The sequence below is a fragment of the Beta vulgaris genome, chromosome 7, assembly GCF_026745355.1.
Source record: "Beta vulgaris subsp. vulgaris cultivar EL10 chromosome 7, EL10.2, whole genome shotgun sequence".
Taxonomy (NCBI): domain Eukaryota; kingdom Viridiplantae; phylum Streptophyta; class Magnoliopsida; order Caryophyllales; family Amaranthaceae; genus Beta; species Beta vulgaris.
Window position 1 is genome coordinate 47,682,430 of NC_079208.1, and position 19,348 is coordinate 47,701,777.

At 41.3% G+C, this 19,348-nt stretch overlaps 2 protein-coding genes across 3 annotated transcripts; one reads left to right on the forward strand and one right to left on the reverse strand.

The window, feature by feature from the left end:
* Positions 1–1,779: 1,779 nt before the first annotated feature.
* LOC104884445 (lysine-specific demethylase REF6) lies at positions 1,780–11,782 on the forward strand. Of its 2 annotated transcripts, none has more exons than XM_010669093.4 (7): positions 1,780–2,897; positions 4,623–4,701; positions 4,842–4,909; positions 4,998–5,148; positions 5,570–6,195; positions 7,571–8,290; positions 9,792–11,782. In XM_010669093.4, the coding sequence occupies exons 1-7, from the start codon at positions 2,042–2,044 to the stop codon at positions 11,516–11,518; spliced, it is 4,227 nt and encodes a 1,408-aa protein (XP_010667395.1). In that variant the 5' UTR covers positions 1,780–2,041; the 3' UTR covers positions 11,519–11,782. The 2 variants fall into 2 exon arrangements, with proteins under 2 accessions (XP_010667395.1, XP_019103145.1); XM_019247600.3 differs by having other exon boundaries at positions 2,756–2,897; positions 4,859–4,909.
* Positions 11,783–13,099: 1,317 nt separating this feature from the next.
* On the reverse strand, positions 13,100–17,207 carry LOC104884449 (uncharacterized). The gene is made up of 6 exons (XM_057390848.1): positions 16,646–17,207; positions 16,250–16,531; positions 14,910–16,168; positions 13,919–14,654; positions 13,687–13,701; positions 13,100–13,638 (listed from the first exon to the last, which is right to left on the reverse strand). The coding sequence occupies exons 1-6, from the start codon at positions 17,205–17,207 to the stop codon at positions 13,100–13,102; spliced, it is 3,393 nt and encodes a 1,130-aa protein (XP_057246831.1).
* Positions 17,208–19,348: the final 2,141 nt, after the last annotated feature.

A 19,348-nucleotide genomic window follows, 5' to 3' on the forward strand; every position in this document is an offset into this window, starting at 1 on the left:
GCCAGTAAGCTTGATAGAATTTCCCCCCGAAGCCGTCCGAGCCTGGGGCTTTGAGCGGGTTAATATCGAAAAAAGCATCTTTTACTTCATCCGGCAAGATGGGAGCTAATAAAGAATTGATATCCGCTGGAGAGATAAAAGGTTCAATGAAATCTAAGTTAATGTCTCGGGAGCCTGAGTGGGCGGAGCGGAACCGAGATGCAAAGGAGTCAGATAAAAGATGGGACAGTTCTTCATGGGAATCAACCCATTGACCAAGTGTATTTTTAAGGCGAAAAATAGTCATGTTAGCCATAGTTTTTTTCATTCGATTATGGAAAAACCGAGAGTTGCGATCGCCTTGAGTTAACCATGTTTTCCTTGCTGACTGACCCCATGATTTTTGAGTAAATAGGAGCAATTTTTCTCTTTGAAGAATTAATCTATTTATGTGTTTGATAAGAATGGTATTGTGCGGCTGTTGCCAGAGAGAGTTCTGCAATTCTTTAAGTTTTTCCTCATTTTGAATTAGTTTATTACTTGTATGGCGATATCGTGACTTAGCCCATGTTTTTAGGGTAGTTTTAATCCTGCTGAGCTTTTGTTGAATACGAAAGAATCGCGAGCCTGTGATGGAGACATTCCAGTGTTGACGAACAATAGTGTGTGAGTGTTTATCAAGGGTCCAAAAATTTTGGAATCTGAAGGGAGGGGGTCGATATATGTTACCATCATTGGAGCAAAAAACGACCGGAGCATGGTCGGAGACAGTGAAAGGCCCGTAAGAAATGGTACTGTGGTCAAAGGCATCATAGAAGGATTGGTGGCTAACGGCTCGGTCAAGACGTTCAAAGATGGGGTTGTTTTGAGAACCACCTCGCCAAGAGAAGTTTTGCTGGAGACAGGGAATATCCATAGCATGAGAAGAAGAGAGAAATTGGGGAAGGCGATTAAGTTGGGAGGATTTCAAGGAACTCCCCCCAACTTATCTTGTAGGGAGAGCATTTCATTGAAATCCCCAAGAAGGAGCCAAGGAAGTTGAAGCGCAGACACATAGTTGGTCAAAAAGTGCCAAAAAATATCTTTATCTATGTTCTTAGCTGGACAATAAGTGCCCAGAATGGAGTACATTTTATTATGGGGTTTATAGAGGACGTTAAGATGAACCAAGCGATCATGAGTATAGTAGTTTTGTACTGTAATGTTGGAGTTATTCCAGCATACCCACATGCCACCCATATGATTAACGGGGTCAACAACTAATTTATTGTTAAAATGGAGTGCTTTTAAGATGCGATGGCTGTTGTGATTATTGGTTAAGGTTTCAAGTATGAAAACGATGTCGGGGTTATATTTGTTCTTTATATATAAGAGTTCAGTTATAGCTTGGGGTTTTTTGCCCCCTTGGATATTCCAACATAAGACTTTCATAGAAAAACAATTTGGGAGGAAGATCGTTGCCAAATATAGCGGTACTGCGGTTGGAATAAGACACATGCAAGAACCCAACAAAAAAAACATAGCAACACAAAAGGCAGTATAAAATTTGTCCAAAGCGAGTGATGGCGCACTCGAGTCCAACGGGTTAAGATAGCCCGAGCCAGTTCGAGTAGAGACAAATGTGTAGTCCAAAGCGAGTGATGGTTCCTTTTACTTGTCCACACAACAAATGCAAATAAAATGGAGGTATATTTTTTTTTGCCAATGTTTAGTAATAATGTAAATATCTCAAAAAAAAAGATGTCCAAGTCCAATACAAAGTTCCTCACCCCCACAAGTCGAATAAAACCCACTCTCTCTCCCCACTCATCCACTCTTTACCATTCCCCTGTTTTTCCCCTTTTTCGTCTCTCTTTCTCTTTCTCTTTCTCTCTCCTCTGTTAAAAAAACAGAGAAGAGGCAGAGCAAATTATAAAAACCAAATAAAACCCACCCCACCCCCAATAAAAACTTAAATGAACAACAATACCCAAATCTGATCACGACCCATCTTTTCTCTCTCTTCAATGGCAAAAACCCAGTAGCTCAATTTTTATTTCTAATTAAAAAAAATAATATTATAATGGGTTCTTCTTCATTTGTTACAGCAGAGCACTCAACTCCAGAGGTATTTCCATGGCTGAAAACCCTACCTGTAGCTCCAGAGTATCACCCAACAATTCAAGAGTTTCAAGATCCAATTGCATATATTTTCAAGATTGAAAAAGAGGCTTCAAAATTTGGAATTTGCAAAATAGTCCCTCCTGTTCCACCTCAATCAAAAAAATCTGTAATTGCAAATTTCAACCGTTCACTTGAATCTTTAAGTGATACCCAGAAAAACCCTAAATCTCAACCTACATTTACAACAAGGCAACAACAAGTAGGGTTTTGTCCTAGAAAACAAAGACCTATTCACAAAGCTGTTTGGCAGAGTGGTGAGTATTATACCCTTCAACAATTTGAAGCAAAAGCTAAGAACTTTGAGAAAATTTACTTGAAAAATAGAGTTAAAAAGACGGTTTCACCCTTGGAAGTTGAGACCCTTTATTGGAAAGCTAATGGGGATAGACCCTTTTCAGTTGAGTATGCAAATGACATGCCTGGCTCTGGTTTTGTACCCATGAAAGAGAAAAAAACAGGGGAAGTTGTTGCTAATGTTGGTGAAAGTGCTTGGAATATGAGGGGTGTTGCAAGGGCAAATGGGTCTTTGTTGAGGTTTATGAAGGAGGAGATTCCTGGTGTTACTTCACCTATGGTTTATGTTGCTATGATGTTTAGTTGGTTTGCTTGGCATGTTGAGGACCATGATTTGCATAGCTTGAATTACTTGCATTTAGGGGCTAGTAAGACTTGGTATGGTTGTCCTAAGGATGCCGCCTCCGCTTTCGAAGAGGTTATCAGAGTTCATGGATTTGGTGAAGAGATTAATCCCCTTGGTGAGATGGTTTTTCTTTTGTTTTAGTATGCTGCATTGGAGCTTAGTGTGGATGTATGTATAGATAAATTTATGTTGTTTTTTGTAAGTTTACTATTGATTGTTGCCTTTTTAATAGGAACAATGTTCTGGTTGTTAGTTTAGGATTATTGATGGAGTATTGAGTTTACTGGTAAAAATTGGAATTGGTTATGACAAATATATGCCTGTCTAGTTTGCTGCTTTTTTAACGGCGCAAATTGTTTTACTGTTGTTCAAGCGGGTGATTGTTAGTGAGCTTGTCAGAACTACTATATTTGGGGAGTTATTTGTCTTGCACCTTGTCTTGGATGTTGCTATCTTTGAAATGATACAGAGGTAGAGTATTCGTGTGGCTGAGTTTGGCACTTGATGAAGTAGGGTATGTGATGATGGGATTATTGTTAATGTGGCGTTCTGCACTTGGTTTAGGAATTATTGATCGGAGGCCATTGATTATAATATGTGTGGTTTTTTTAGTGGACCTTAGGAATTATTGATCGGAGGCCATTGATTATAATTTGTGTGGTTTTTTTAGTGGACATTAGGCCAAATTCCTAACACTTATGCACACATTTAGAGGTTTCCTGGTTACTTGTGAAAATCCTTGTACCTTCCATTCTTGGTATATTGTCTTATGTCATTAGTCCAAGAAAGATGAACCATATGCATTGAGATTCCTTTTACATCACATCTAGAAATAGTTGGCCTTTTAAGATCTTTCAGATGCAATTTTCCTTCTTGCCAGATGATTAGCAATGTTGTTAGTGGGCAAGTGAAAAATTTTGGCAAACAATATCAGTGGCCATTTCTGCACATATGTAGAGAGAAAACATTGAGATTTTTCTCACCTCGTGGCCATTTCTGCACATATGCATGAGATTGGATTTCAGGGCGGGAGACGTATTATCTAACAACAACAAGATTGACCCTGCAAATGATGGTGTCTTATGAGATTCAGATGTATGTAGCTTTACTGTTAATTAGATATGCTTGGTAATGTGTAGATAGAATGCTATTAAAGAGACATGTAGGCAATATTTTGGAAAAGAGAATGTGCAGTGTGGAAGATGGCCTTTGATTTTCAACTGATACTCCTGTATAATTTACTTACCCTCTCGCTTTAGATTTTCTAGTTTAGATAAGACTCATCATGAGTAACAGCCTTAAGTGAATTGCGTTGAAGTTCTGGTAGAAGTTTTCCTCTATAACTAAACAGGGATGGCTTAGAATTGCAACAAAAATTTAAATTGGACCTGAAATGTACTTGCTTTTCCACACATACATTATTTCTTTCAAAGAAGACATCAGCGTGAAGTGAGGCCATTTGAAGCTTTACCTTATATCTAGAAATTACTCTTGGCAGGTGCTGATTACATTTCGATTTGTGTGCTTTATGCTGAAAATTTGCTGGTGAAACATCCAAGTCCCGTGTTAGAAACTAACTGTTGTCCTGTCCATCTCCATCTTTCTGTCTTACATTTTGTGCTACCATCTGAATTCATGAGATGATGTTTTATGCCGTATTGTTAATTGAGGGTATGATTTAACTGTGCTCTGCAGTAACATATAAGTTCTACATTTATGTTCAATTGTGTCTTCCTAGACCTATTAACTTGCAACTTTTTAAAGAAATTTCATGCTGGTGAAGGGAAATTGAGCTACTTGGTCAAGGTAAAAACCTGATTTATTCTGTCTCATGCAACAGTTACCTTCGCAACACTTGGTGAGAAAACTACAGTGATGTCCCCTGAAGTACTCGTAAATGCAGGGGTTCCCTGTTGCAGGTGATTCTTGCCCTTGAATCAATTCCAATTGGCTATTTTTTACTTGTTAGGCTGACGTTATTACTTTAGTCTAAGGTTTTCTTCTTGAATTTGCCTTGAAATAATTAGTCCTATCCACGATTTCTTTTGCTTCTGATCAGGTTAGTGCAAAATGCAGGGGAATTTGTTGTCACATTCCCGAGGGCTTATCATTCTGGCTTCAGTCATGGTGAACGAACTTTTTCATCTTGTTGGTTGTTTGGTCGATTCATCATGGATGAGTATGTAGTTGATTGAAGTTGAACTTATTTTTGTAGGGTTTAATTGTGGGGAAGCATCTAATATTGCCACTCCTGAATGGCTGAGGTTTGCAAAAGATGCTGCAATTCGAAGAGCCTCAATAAATTATCCACCAATGGTTTCTCATTTCCAGTTGCTGTATGATCTCGCGTTAGCAATATGTTCAAGGTGCATGTTATGTGTCTTGATAGATTTTTTGTTCGACAATGCTGCTAGCACCATGTGCTTTTGTTCCATGAATACAATTAAATGATGGAACAATTACAATGAATCGGTGTTTCCAGGTTTTAGCTATATATTAGTCTATGGGAACATTATATTCTCTTGTTTATGTGGTTGCAGACATATTCGTGGTTTATTTTTGGCCTTCATTTCCTTTTCTAGTATTTTGCTTGGCTGATATATCTCTGCTCTCATAGCGTAAAACTGTCTCTTACTATCAGATGTAAGCAATTTCGGGCAGTTCTCAGTTTGATTCTTGCCACTAATATTGAATCTCTTAAATGCATTACAATTCAAAGAATCTACTCAGCCACCTTGCACCATAAGTTTAATTGACGTCTCAGACAGCCCCTCTTTTTGATGTTAGGGTGCCAACGGGTAGCAATGCTGAACCTCGAAGTTCCCGCCTAAAAGATAAAAAAAAGGGCGAAGGTGAAATGCTGGTTAAGCAGATGTTTGTGCATGATGTAATACAGAACAATGATCTTCTTAATACTCTTGGACAAGGATCTGAAGTTGTACTTCTCCCTCACAATTCTTCTGAAATCTTTGTTTGGTCCAATCTGCGTGTTGGATCTAAATATAAAGTGAAACCCGGGCTGCCTTTTAGCTTATATAGTTCAGAAGAAGCTATTAAAGCTTCTGATGACATTATGTTAGCTAGAGATGTTAAGCAACAGAAAGGCTTTCATTCTGTCAAAACAAAATTTGGTGGATGTACTACGCCCCATGAGATCCAACACTCAGAAACTTTTAAGGGAGGAAGTTCTGCTGGAGATGGATCGGACCGTGGACTGTTTTCATGCGTCAAATGTGGGATTTGGACCTTTGCTTGTGTTGCCATTGTTCAACCTACTGAATCAGCTGCAAGGTACCTGATGTCAGCAGATTTCAGCTTCTTTAATGATTGGATTGCTGGTTCTGCAGTATCAAGTCATGGAATAGATGCAACTGATGGTGAAGCATATACATCAGACCCAGATTCTTTTCCAGGTACAGTATATGTATGATTCACTATGCTAGTTTTGCTGACTAAAGATACATATTGGCATTTGGCAGGATAATTCCTCTTTGTTTCCTTTTTGGTTCTTTTCTTGATCAGTATTATCTTTCCTTATTTGTTGTTGGCTTGGTACTCCCTATTTAAAAATAGTTGTTAGAAGTGTTTATAACTAACAGAGCTAGCAGTGGAACTATCCTTGAAGAGAATAATATGAATTCATAGGGCATTGATCAAAGTGATATTCTGTTCGTGCTGTTACTTTAATTACAGTTAGCATTTTAGGAAGGGGAGATAATGAAACTGTTGGTTGTTCAGTTCCTCTGTTTACAGATGCACATAGTCTCGGTAAACTTAGAATCTTCATGGCATGAGGGCTTAATTTTAGTTTAGGTAAACGTTAGTAAATGATAAATTATGTGTTGAGTTACTTGTACAATGACCAACGGGTGGATTCAAGGACCATGATACTCCGATCTTTAACTTCTATTTTTTTGAATTCGCGAGACCTTAATTCCGTTTCCAGCTGTCAGATTAGTTAAAGAAACATCCATTGGTCCATCATATCTTGTAGTGCTGAAAGCTTTTTCCCCTGCTATCTTATCTCTGCAGCTGATGATTGACTCTGTTTTTGTGGCTGCGAGGATGCCGTAATTAGTGAGAGCAGACCTGAATGAAGGAGAGCGTGGAGAATAATAATAAGTATTGTGCTGGGGAAGTGTTTTTTTTATTTATTGGGTGGGGAGTTGAGGGTTTGGTTTTAGGTACCAACAATATCTGGGGCTAGGGAATGTTGGAATGTTTCTTAGCATCACCAGAAAGGGAAAGTGTGAGGGGCTATAAGGGATTATGTCCAAATAATTACTATTTTTGTTGTTTCTCTAGAGAAATACTTGTAACCTTAGTTACGTGGACTCTTCAATTCACCTCAAGTACCCGTGTCGGATCCTTGACACTCGGACGTGGGCACGGACACTTGGACACTTTATTTTGGGCCAAAATCATTGAAAATTTTCAAAGAATAGCAGAGTCAAACACTTTGACACGTACCCGTGTCAGACATGGGTATACAGGTCTAGGTAACATAGCTTGTAATTGTCCGTACTGTGTCTCCGTTTATATATATAGTGATAGACAAATAAAAAGTCTTGGTCAACTTGAATGGGCCACGTTTTGTACCCCGTTGAGTTTGTGAATTATGGCTGGATCGATTTTCCAGTACAACAACTTTTTTGCCCTCTATTCTATTGATGAATGACTTTAATGGGAGCTCTTGAATTAGCCCTGCCTATTGGCAGGATGCTTATTGAAGTGAATTCTTTCTCTTATTTAGAAAACATGCTGACTGAGATGCTCCTTATGCTGCAGGGTCCATGGAAAAAAATGCTCCTGATAGCTTGTATGATGTCCCTGTCCATTCTACAGATCACCAAGCTCGGAGCATGGATAACACGTCGAAGTTGAAGTCAAATACTCCTGAGACTATGAAAGTGGGTTCAGATACAGAGATGAAGAAAGAATCATCTGCACTTGGCTTATTGGCTATGACATATGGAAATTCTTCCGACTCTGATGAAGATGATCTGCTACCCAATTGTCCTGTTGTTTCTGAGGATAATATGTCTGGAGATGGTTCATGGGGAGCTAGATTTCACCAAGATGATTCTGCATCACCAAATTTTGAGCAAAGCTACGATAGTGGTGTAGAAAGGGGTCCAAGCCAAGTTTCTTCAAGATCTGAATGCGAGGATGAGGATTCTCCCCAAAGATTTGAGGTCTATGGTAACTGTGGCCATAGAAGGGTTAATGGTGATGACAATGATTATGAATCTCACAACTGCTCTGCCAAATTCACAGAGGAAGATACCCTAACTTCAGAGCAACATTATTCTCCTATGGTTGATGAACATGATACTGCAAAAATCAGCTGTGCTATTGATCCAGTGAGCAAACCGAATCTTTCTTTTGCACATAGATGCGATGAAGATTCTTCAAGGATGCACGTTTTCTGTCTCGAGCATGCTCTTGAGGTTGAGAAACAACTGCGACCAATTGGTGGGGTGCATATCTTACTCCTTTGTCATCCAGGTGCGTGTGGATATTTTATACAAGCTGAAGCATAATTGTGTCAAGTCTTGTCATTTATATATTTGGTAGATAAGTTTCCGTATAATCTCAAAATGGGAGGATTCTCATTCAAGTTTGTATTATATTTCAGTAATATGTCCTATACTTTTTGTAACTGTAACTTGTAAAGTAGTAGGCCTCTAAGTTGTCTCTGAATTCCCAAATCAAGTTGGATGGGAGACAGCACCTTGAAGCTGTCAATGTAATGCTTAAAGAGCCTCTATGTAGCTGTATGAGTGAGTAGTTTTACGTCTGATGTCCCCTGATCCTGACCAAAGTGGAGCTTCATCAGATTTCATTGTTATGATGGTATGCTAGGTAGATTAAGGATGGTCCCCACTTCCTTCTCTATCTTGTAGTCTAATAGAGAGTGGACTACAACCGGCATGTTAACCCATACACCTGACCACCCCATTGCTTCCTCTAATAGTACTAAGAGGAAGTAGCCATTAGAGTTTCGAATTCAGATCATGGTGGTGGAAGGCAACCAGTATTACGCATTTTGACTAACCAATGATGGGACTTAGGTGAATAATCGAACCATTAATGCTTGTATTGGAAAGTTTGTGTGAATGACAGCTCTTGCTTGAGTAGACTGCTGCTCACCTTTTTCTTTGTTGTGTTGTGTTTTTCAGTTGTCTAGGTGTGCTGCATGTTCGTATCTGATTATCATGCTTAGATAGGTGGTTTTGGCTTTTAAATCTTAAGGCTCTGGTTCCCAGGTACTCAACCTTGGAATCTGTACTCACTGGTGATTGGTGCAGATTACATGCCCAAACACTTGGCTTAATTTACTGCAGAACTGGGAAGAGGCTTCTGTATGTCAAGCAAAAATTTTCTTCTTTAGAGAGTTTGTGTTGGCCTCTGTCAAAATGTTATTAGATGCATGGAAAGTCAGGCGTGTATGTAAATGTTATGTGTCTACTGCTCTTTTTAGTGGATTTTTTTTTCTGTGTTGTTTTTGGTTAATAGATCGAGTTTTCCTTAATTATACTTTTGAGTTTTGACATAGCAGCTGTGTTAAATGACAACAAATGAAGTAATTTTTTAATTTGCATAGTCCTAGCTATGGGAGAGTTAAGGTACCTTTTTTGTTGTTTTAGAGGTAGCTTAAGCAAACACGCTTCTGTGGGGTTACGGCACTTATATGTCATGGACCATAACTGTGTTTAGGTTAAGTATTAGTCATTACAGCTTTATGAAGCCTAACAGTAGAAACTAGAAACATCCACTGCTAAAAACCTTGAAGTGTCCTGGTGTAGTTAGAATGTGTTGTTCAATAGGGCAGTATCTCCATTAGGGGACGGGATTTGTTATTTGCTTTCTTCAGTATTTTCAGTTATATTTTTGTTTTTCGAAGTAGTTTGATTTGGATTTACTCCCCCCCTTTTTTTCTCCATATCTCACTATTGCATTTTGATGTTTATTCCCTTTTGTTTTAATTTCATCTGGCCTATTTCAGACTATCCGAATGTAGAAGTTGAAGCAAAGAAAGTAGCAGAAGAGTTGGAAATGGATTATGTTTGGAAAGATGTTGCTTTTTCTGTGGCCACCAAAGAGGATGAGGAGCGGATTCATATGGCCTTGCAAAGTGAAGAGGCCACACCGAAGAATGGGGATTGGGCTGTAAAGCTGGGCATCAATCTCTTTTACAGTGCCATCCTTAGTCGTTCTCCTCTCTACAATAAGCAGATGCCCTACAACTCTGTCATATACAGTGCTTTTGGCTGCAGTTCTCCATCAAAATCCTCTCAGGAGGCCAAAGTTTTTGGCAAAGGGTTTGGGAGGCAGAAAAAGTTGGTTATGGCTGGTAAATGGTGTGGTAAAGTGTGGATGTCGAATCAGGTTCATCCTTTATTATTGCATAGAGATCTTGATGGAGAAGATAGTGTTCTCAATCCTTGCCTGAAATCAGATGAGAAAGTTGGGAGAAAATCAGAAACTAGCTATAAAGCTCCAACCACCGATACAAATAGAAAGCTTGGGAAGAAGAGGAAATCAATGGCAAGGAGTAATATAGTCAAGAAAATGAAATTTGAAGTTACAGAATTTGCAGATACTGATCCAGAAGATTCAGTAGATGATAAACCAGAGTTTGAGACTAGGAAAAGTGTTAGAAAACCGAAAGCACAATGTAGGCCTATAAAGAGGGTAAAACACCGAAAAGAAGATATTCCAGATATCATGTCAGAGGATTCACAAGATGAGCTTGAATTTCATCAGGGACCTCTGAAAAGTGCAAGGGCCTTGAAGCAAGGAACTAAACAAAATTTGAAAGCAAAAGGCCATCAGAGTGTTGCCACCATTGACAGTTACTCTGATGATGATTCACTGGATGATAGATCTCATCAGCATGGATTGAGAAGCTGTAATAGAAAACTGAAGGCAGAGGGAAAATCAACCAGAAAGGTAAAACCCCAACCAGAAGAAATTGTGGATAGTGGAGAGTCTGAAGGTTCACCATCTGATGAATCGGAACGGGAGGAGCATAGGGGAAACATAAAGAGTCCAGGCTATTCTCAGCGGCGGGTCCCAGATTTTAAAGAGTTTGAGCCAGTTACTGATGATGACGAGAGGGATGGTGGGCCGAGTACTCGTTTGCGGAGAAGAAGTGTAAGGCCTACTCAGGAGAGGAGAGAAACTAAAGCAGCAGTTAAGAGGCAAGTGCAGAATTCCAAAGGAAAGAAAGCACCTCCAGTAACTAAGAATGCTGGTCCAGCAAGAAAGGGTCCCAAGATGAGGCTTCCGGTATCAAGAGCACCAGCAATGAAAGGTCCAGCTAGGAAGAATCCCTCTCTCTCTTCCGATGATGCAAATGCAGAAGAGGAAGCTGAATTTTGTTGTGACATTGAGGGTTGCACCATGAGTTTTGGGTCAAAACAAGAGCTTGCGTTGCATAAACGAAACATATGCCCAGTCAAGGGATGTGGTAAGAAGTTCTTCTCACACAAGTATTTGGTGCAGCATCGGCGTGTTCACATGGATGACCGTCCCTTGAAGTGTCCTTGGAAGGGATGTCGAATGACTTTCAAGTGGGCTTGGGCCCGCACAGAACACATACGAGTCCACACAGGGGCCCGCCCGTATGTCTGCAATGAACCAGGTTGTGGACAAACGTTTAGGTTTGTGTCAGATTTTAGTCGTCACAAACGCAAGACAGGTCACTCTGCAAAGAAGACTAGGAAATGATATATTTAGATGATATGTACACATAATTTAACATTGCTTCTTGAGTTGTCAAGGAATTTGTTATAACTTGTAATTGATTGACCTTAGGCCTTAGTTCAATTTTTTTAGGGTTTTCCCTTTTAACTGGGACTTGGTAAGAGTTGTTGAATCTGTCATGTCAAGGGGGGTCTTCATTGGACCCATTCTTTCAGTTCAATCAAGAAATTCCATGAGGAACCAATTGTCTTAAACTCTTATGTGTTATATACATAATACATGCTATGACTGTAGGGGTGCTTATCGAGCGAGCCGAGCCCGAATAGCACTGGGCTCGGCTCGAGCTCGTTTATAATTTCCCAGGCTCGGCTCGGCTCGTGAGCTCGCCGAGCTTGGGAGAGCCGAGCTCGAGCTCGCGAGCTCGTTTAGGCTCGCCTCGCGAGCTCGTTTAGGCTCGGCTCGCGAGCTCGCTTAGGCTCGACTCGCGAGCTCGTTTAGGCTCGACTAATGAGCTCGGCTTGGCTCGAAGGAGGTGAGCTTGTTCACTCACCCATCATATGCTTTTATAACTTGATTTCCCTCTTAGCATTGCTAAGATTTCAATGTGGGACTTCATGGTTTGTTAAAGAAAAACAAACTCACTATCCCCATTTCAATGTGGAACTTTATGTTTTGTTTAAGATAAACAAACTCATTCTACATATGCTTATATAACTTGGAATCCCTCTTAGCATTGCTAAAATTTCAATGTGGGACTCCATGTTTTGTTAAGAAAACAAACTCATTATACCCTTGTTTTGTTTACATATGCTTTTATAACTTGGAATCCCTCCTAGCATTGTTAAAATTTCAATGTGGGACTCCATGTTTTGCTAAAGAAAAAATTATCAAATATTTTAAGGATTAAATAATCAACTATTTAAAATTATACTTCATTCCCTCTATGAAGAAAATAAAGTATAGTTTTTGTTTCCCAACCAAGGGATACAAAATTAAACTTTAAGTTGAAGTAAGGAATAGTAGCTATTTATAAAGAAAATAAGGTTGATCCTTGTTTTCTTAACCAATGTGGGACTTTAGTGCCTAGTGGAGTAGAGGTGAAGTTGGATCACAAATTAAAATATATAATTTGTAATCTAAATTAAAATATAAATTAGTATTAAATTTTTTTAATATAAAATATTTTTTTAATAAGAATATTTTTTTAATATAAAATAATAAACGAGCTGCTCACGAGCTTTACGAGCCGAGCTTTGCCTAGCTCGGCTCGGCTCATTTAAGTCTCGAGCCGAGCCCGAGCTCGAGCCGAGTTTCAACGAGCCGAGCTTTGACCGAGCTTTGACCGAGCCGAGCCCGAGCTGCTCGCGAGCTTGTCAGGCTCATTATCACCCCTCCTATGACTTTGCTTGGTCAAGTGGTTTCTTCTTCTCTGTGCTTGTAAGGAAATGATAGCATTGAAATTATGTACAACAAATGCAGAATGGTGCTTACTTCAATGTCTTCTACGAGTGTGTAGATTTTGGCAAGATTTTTTTTTTTTTTTTTTTTTTTTTGGACATCGGTAAAACGTACAAGAACACAAAAAACCTAAACAAACCTAAACAACTACAGGGTGGCCATTGGTATATGTCCCAGGCGGACATGATTGGCCAGTTCATGTGCCTTCTGAACTTGTTGGCGATTAGCTTTTATAATCCGACACCATTGGAGTTGTTGTCCCAGGTAGCGAATGTCGTTGAGAGTCCAGGCAATCGAAATAGGTTGTGTGACCTGATGAAGTAAACTCCAGACCAGTACTTCTGAGTCTGTATAGATCAAGATTTGACGATAACCTCGAGCTTGAGCCCAAATCAAGGCCCCCAGACAAGCGCGTGCTTCAGCAACCAGAGCCGACTCAGCATAAATGCAGTTTCCTTGCCCCTCCCTAGCGTTGGTGGTAACGTGATCAATCCCCCAGGCAATACCGGCCAAAGGAGAAGACTTCTTCCAGGACCCATCCACTTGTATATGTAACTGTGGTACCCCGCAGAAAGATATCCCAAAATGTGCGAAAAAGAAACCTGGAGGACCTAGTGCCTCACGCAAAGAGCTAGGCTGAGGGAAAGGAGTAGCCAGAAGGTGAAGTGTTGCTGAATGCCTTTGTCCTGGAGTGAACGGAGTAGAGCCAGATCAGGTATTGTTCCGTTGAAAACCTTGTGATTCCGACCCTGCCAAATAGCCCATAAAATAGCCACAAACAAGGGAAGACGATGGCCATTGTATCCATCCTGCTGGTAGAAATAGTGTATCCATGCAATGAGCCAATTTTTAAAGGCCACAAGGGGAGTTGAGTTGGAAATAATACTCAGTTGGCTAGTTTGCCAAGCTACGTGGCTAGATGACAAAAGCGGAAAAGGTGTTGGCATGTCTCAGGTTCCAAGTTACAGCTTGGACAACCATCTGATATAGCCAGACCACGGTACGCAAGGTTAGCTGTTGTTGCTAACCCGTTGTGGAACAGTTTCCGGAGGAAAAGTTTCCATTTTGGCATGATGCGCAATCCCCATAGAATCCGAAAGAAATCCGAATTGAGAGGGGGGTTCATGCTGTAGATATCGGTATGTCGAGAGAGGAAGTAGTAGCCAGATTTGGTAATGTATTGGCCCGATGTAGTAAAAGGCCAAATAGAAATGTCAGCTTGGTTTGTGAGCCGTGGAACTTCAAGAGCACGTATATCGCGAACCGTGCTGGAATGAAAAAGTGAATGAAGCCGGGAAACATTCCAACCTTGTTGTTGAGGCAACAAGAGTGAAGCAATGGAGACAGTAGCAGCAGTGCGAAGAGAAACATTATCCCGAAAGAGGGGAATCTTCCTATGAACCCAGCGCTCCTTTCCAGCAAGTAGTCTGGAATTGGATCCAATTTTCCAAACATAATTTGTCAAGAGCACCTTCTCAGCTTGAATTAAACCGCGTGCACCCCAAGAACATTGACTCCGCATAGAACGCAGTGTAGCTATCGAGGAACCAGGGCCCAGTGTTTGACCAGAAAATACTTTGCTGATGAGGACATTAGAATTCCTATGAATACGCCATACTTTCTTAATCAGAAGGGAACGATTGTGCACCGCAATACTACGTAAGCCGAGGCCACCAGCACCTTTTTGCAAATGCAAGAGCTCCTTTTTTTCTCAAGCAATTCCTTTACCAAGCAATTGACCAGAAGAATCGTGCAGCATGCATCCAACTTATTAGATTGTTGTGGGAATCAAGAAGACGGAAAGGATGTGGCATGGAAGCAATGAGGACGAATTAATGAGAATCAATTTCCCAGCTTGCGAAATTGGTGAATGATTCCACGCGTTATCGCTGAGCAATTTTATCAAGTAAAAAGGTGAAGTGCTGAGTTTTCTTCCCTTGAATATCCACAGGAGTACCAAGATATGTGCCCAGGGACTCTTTAGCATCAATTGCAGGATACGTTTGTATTCCTGACCCATGTGCTCGGAAACATTTGGGCTAAATTTAACAAATGACTTTCGTAAACTGAGCATTTGTCCAGAGATATGGTAGAAGCGAGCAAGGAGGTTGGACAGTTTCGTACAGGAAGTAATCGACGCTTTAAAGAAAAGCAGAGCATCGTCAGCGAAAAACAGATGGGATATAGAAGGGGCGTACCTGTGAGCTCGAAACCCGTCGAATAGTCGAATATCCATAGCCATTATTAACATGCGGGAGAAGATATCCATACAGAACAAAAACAGATAGGGGGATAGGGGGTCACCCTGGCGGAGACCACAATGGGAAGGAAAGGACTCTGTAACCTGTCCATTAACCAGGATGCGATATGTCACTGTAAATATACATTGACTAATCAACTGTATCCACTGTGCAGGGAAACCATAGGCTTGAAGAACCTTTAAGAGAAACCTCCAGTTAATCCGGTCATATGCCTTGTTCATGTCAATTTTGAGAGCCGCCAGATGAACATTACCGCGTCGACGTTTATTAAGAACATGGGTTAACTCATGACTGATCAAAATGTTGTCATCCATATGACGTCCCGGTATGAAGGCACTCTGATATTCCGTGATAAGATCACAGAGCAACGGCCGTAAGCGGTTGACCAAGCACTTCGAAACACATTTATAAATTGTGTTACATAGACTAATCGGCCGAAATTGTGTCACATCCTCAGGATTCTGTCCTTTAGGCAACAAAACAATCAGCGTCTGGTTCCACTCATGAAGTATGAAGCCTGTTGTGAAGAAGTGATTAACAGCTTGGAACACCTCGTTCCCGAGGGAAACCCAGTGATGTTTGAAAAACTCGGCCGTTGAGCTTTCCAACCCAGGAGATTTTCCCTGACCAATACTAAACATGGCCTCATGCACTTCATCCTTAGAGAAAGGTCGAAGGAGCTGTTGTTGTTGTGAAAGAGAAAGATGAGGTAAATTTAAGTCGCGAAGTACTAAATCAATGGCCTCATCTTGGACCTGGTCAGAGGCATTAGACACCCGAGACGGGCCATATGCAACCTTGAAATAATGTAAAATAGTATTCACTATGGTAGGACCATCCTCAGTCCATTGCTCATCTGCAGTCCATAGTAGGTAGATATATGCTGATCGTTGTTTTTGTCGCATCTTATTATAGAAGAACTTGGTTGGAAGTTCCCCCATTTGAACGTATTTGTCTTTAGATCGTTGCGACCAATAAGAGTGTGCTAAAGCAGACTTATCCAACTCCTGCTAACGTTGGAGCATGAAGGCATTACCTTGAGGAAGAGTGGAAATATGAGTCGCATTGGCAGCTAACTTTGTAGAAAGCTCTTGCCAATCAATCCCCCAAACAACTTTATGATCCAAACACCATCGCCTGATCTGAGTGCGAAAGATGGATAGATGTTTAGTGAACCGGTACATTGTTGACCCAGCTATGGGAATGCGCCATACAGACGAAATAATGTTAGGTAAATCAGGGTGTATGAGGCACCAATTTTCAAACTGATATGGCCGACGATGAACTTGGGAAGGTGGCTCCGTCTGGTAAAAGATAGCTGCATGATTAGAATGCAGAACAGGAAAGTTTTTAATATAACCAAGTGGATATCTGTCATTCTAAATTGGGGAAGCATACACTCGATCGAGACGTTCCATGATTAAATCCACACCATCCCTGTTGTTTGTCCAAGTGAACCGAGGGCCAACAAAGGGAATATCTTGTAATTCTAGAGTATGCTTCCAATTGGTGAATTCTTCCCATCCCCTAATAATAGTAGCCCCACCCAACTTATCCCCATAATGATCAAGTTGATTTATATCACCAATAATGAGAAAGTCAGGATAGGGCGCTAACAAGTGTAACAGTTGATCCCATAATAAAGGACGAGATTCCTGGCGCGATTCTCCGTACAAAAACAAAACGTACCAGATCATTTCATTATTAGCTGAGATTTTACAAAAGACATAATTACACATGGAACTAAGCACGTCAACAGCAAAAGGAGCCCACGATACGACAACCAGCCCACCACTAGATCCTAGGGCATCTACACCAACTACAGTACGTGGCTTAGTACTACGTAGCAAGGACTGTACATGAGTAAGAGAACATTTTGTTTCTTGCAAAAACAAAAACATGGGCTTAACTGTAGCTAACAACCAGTGTATGTACGGAATTATCGGGGTGTCACTGGAGTTCAACCCCCGACAATTTAACGACAGAATATTCATGGTGATATCGGTGACTGGTCTGGGTCAGTCACTACCCTAGTTGAGTCATCGGACACTTTTACCACCAAAGAGAAGTGGAAATCCATGTTATCTGCCCGCAAATCACCGCCAGTACTGCGCTGCCTCTTGAAAATCCATTTGCCAGCGGGCATAGGTGCTGATGTTGCAGCTTGCCTTTTCTTAGACGAAGGGGACGTAATCTCGTCCAGGTTCCACTCCAAAATGTCGTGCCATTGATATATCAGTGATAGCCTTTCCTCGAAACCTCCCATGACGGAAGCCTACATTAAAGCCTCCTTTAGCTTCCCATTGTTCCAAACGTTGACGCTTCCCATTGTTATACTTGGAGCGGCCCTCGAAGGCCAAGCCATCAACACCCTCAGCTGATAGAGTACGCTGCAAAGGTTCAATGCAACGCTTGTGTCCTGCAAAAAAACATGTGGGGCCTTCATGTATGGCCCGATGATTTGACGAGCCAACACGAGGCTCATCTGGGCGGGAATAGGTATCCCCTTGATTCGAATGAGGAGGCGGATGAAGGCGTAGCCACGCACTAGGTCCAGCTTCTTCAGGATCTGGAGGATGATTTGTAGTCCATCCTTGTTGAACTAATGCTTCAAGAGTCCCAACATGGCTAGATGGAACCCGAAGAGGAGAATGAGTACCATAGCCCCACGCCTCATCATTTGTAGGCGCATAAAGATCCTCCTGATCAAGTCCGACACGAAAGGTCGTTGGCGAACGCGTGGTAATTCCCAGATGGCAACGAAAAGGAGGCCGAGCCCCATTGTCTCGCCCTTCGTCTGTTGGAGCAGTGGCGGAAGAAAGAAAAGAAGTTGTAGCTGCCTTTGTCTGTCCATGGCAACTTCGTAGGGGAGAAGAGCCCCCTATTCTTCCATATGTAAGGTCATCCACACCTAGGCGTCGCCCAGGAGGGGGTAAAACCTCTCGGCTACTGTTGGCAGGTGAAAGAACCTGAGTGACGCTGTCGGGTGAACCCCGAGAGTACGAGGTAGGAGGGTTGGTATGGTGGTCGGACTCATGAAATGAGGAGTTATTAGCCTGGGAAGGTAAATTTGGTGGTTCAATCGACGGTTCAGAACTTGCCACCTCCACACGATCCTCATCCGAAGAGTCCACAACATGAACATCAACATGTCTTTCAGCAAAAATATAGGGATCGTGGTCGGGCATATGGCGAGTTAAATCCACCCGAGCATTCCGGTAAATAAAACGATTTGGCAACCCACGAATAATGTTTGTGTAAAGAGGAATACCCATGGGACCAAACATGATGGTCATTCCATCATGCTCAAACTCCGTGAACCGACGATGAATGAGATGGTGTGCATCATATGCAGACATCAGACATCGGCCAGTATGATGTCCCACATAACCGCATTGTTTACAAAATTTAAACACCCCTTCATACCTAAAATAAACCCATACAACTTGGCCATCCCCCAAAGGCAAAAAACAACCAGGTATAAGCGGCCTTGATAAATCCACCACTAACTTAGCCCGTAAAAAGGCCTCCGGTGGAAGCCCCGGCCCGGTATCTTCCACAAATTCCACCACCCCGACGTGGGACAAAATATGTGACGTCCATGCATGTTCCAAAAACCGCCAAGGTAAATTGTGGATACACACCCAAAGGGTGGCCAAACTAAAATTAATAGTCGAGGGAACTTGATTGGCGGAACTAGCGTGAAAAGTAATAAGCTTACCATCAATCACAGTAGTATGCTTGCGGAGGAGCTCCGCACTGTCACGCAGATCTTGACACTCAAAAATGAAATAAACCCCAGTTCGCAAAACACGAATGGACTCGCGAGTAGTCCAGTGGTTATTGACAACATTAGCCACTAAACTAGTGTTCGAAGGGACGAGGTCGAAAAACCGACCCACCACCGAGTGACTCCACTCGATATTAGGTAAAGGTGGGAGGTTAGAAGGTGGCCTACTGAGAAGAACACCCATTCGTTTGTGGACGGAACGAAATGGCATGCCTTCACTATTACTAGTTTGGTGCCCAGAAAAACTCATATTGCATATATATAGGTCTTGGAGAAAATTTACAGGGGAATTTATTACAGTAGTTGAAGTTGGAAGTAAGCGAGTTAAGGAATCGAGTAAAACTT

Excerpts from the sequence above, each read along its gene's own strand:
- LOC104884445 (XM_010669093.4), top strand. The coding sequence starts at position 2,042 with ATGGGTTCTTCTTCATTTGTTACAGCAGAGCACTCAACTCCAGAGGTA. Across the intron at positions 4,910-4,997 it reads TCATTCTGGCTTCAGTCATG|GGTTTAATTGTGGGGAAGCA; the intron begins GTGAACGAACTT and ends TTATTTTTGTAG. Across the intron at positions 8,291-9,791 it reads CTTACTCCTTTGTCATCCAG|ACTATCCGAATGTAGAAGTT; the intron begins GTGCGTGTGGAT and ends GGCCTATTTCAG.
- LOC104884449 (XM_057390848.1), bottom strand. The coding sequence starts at position 17,207 with ATGAATATTCTGTCGTTAAATTGTCGGGGGTTGAACTCCAGTGACACC. Across the intron at positions 16,532-16,645 it reads TTGGACAAACAACAGGGATG|CTATCTTTTACCAGACGGAG; the intron begins GTGTGGATTTAA and ends CTAATCATGCAG. Across the intron at positions 16,169-16,249 it reads TATTTCCACTCTTCCTCAAG|ACAAATACGTTCAAATGGGG; the intron begins GTAATGCCTTCA and ends AACGATCTAAAG.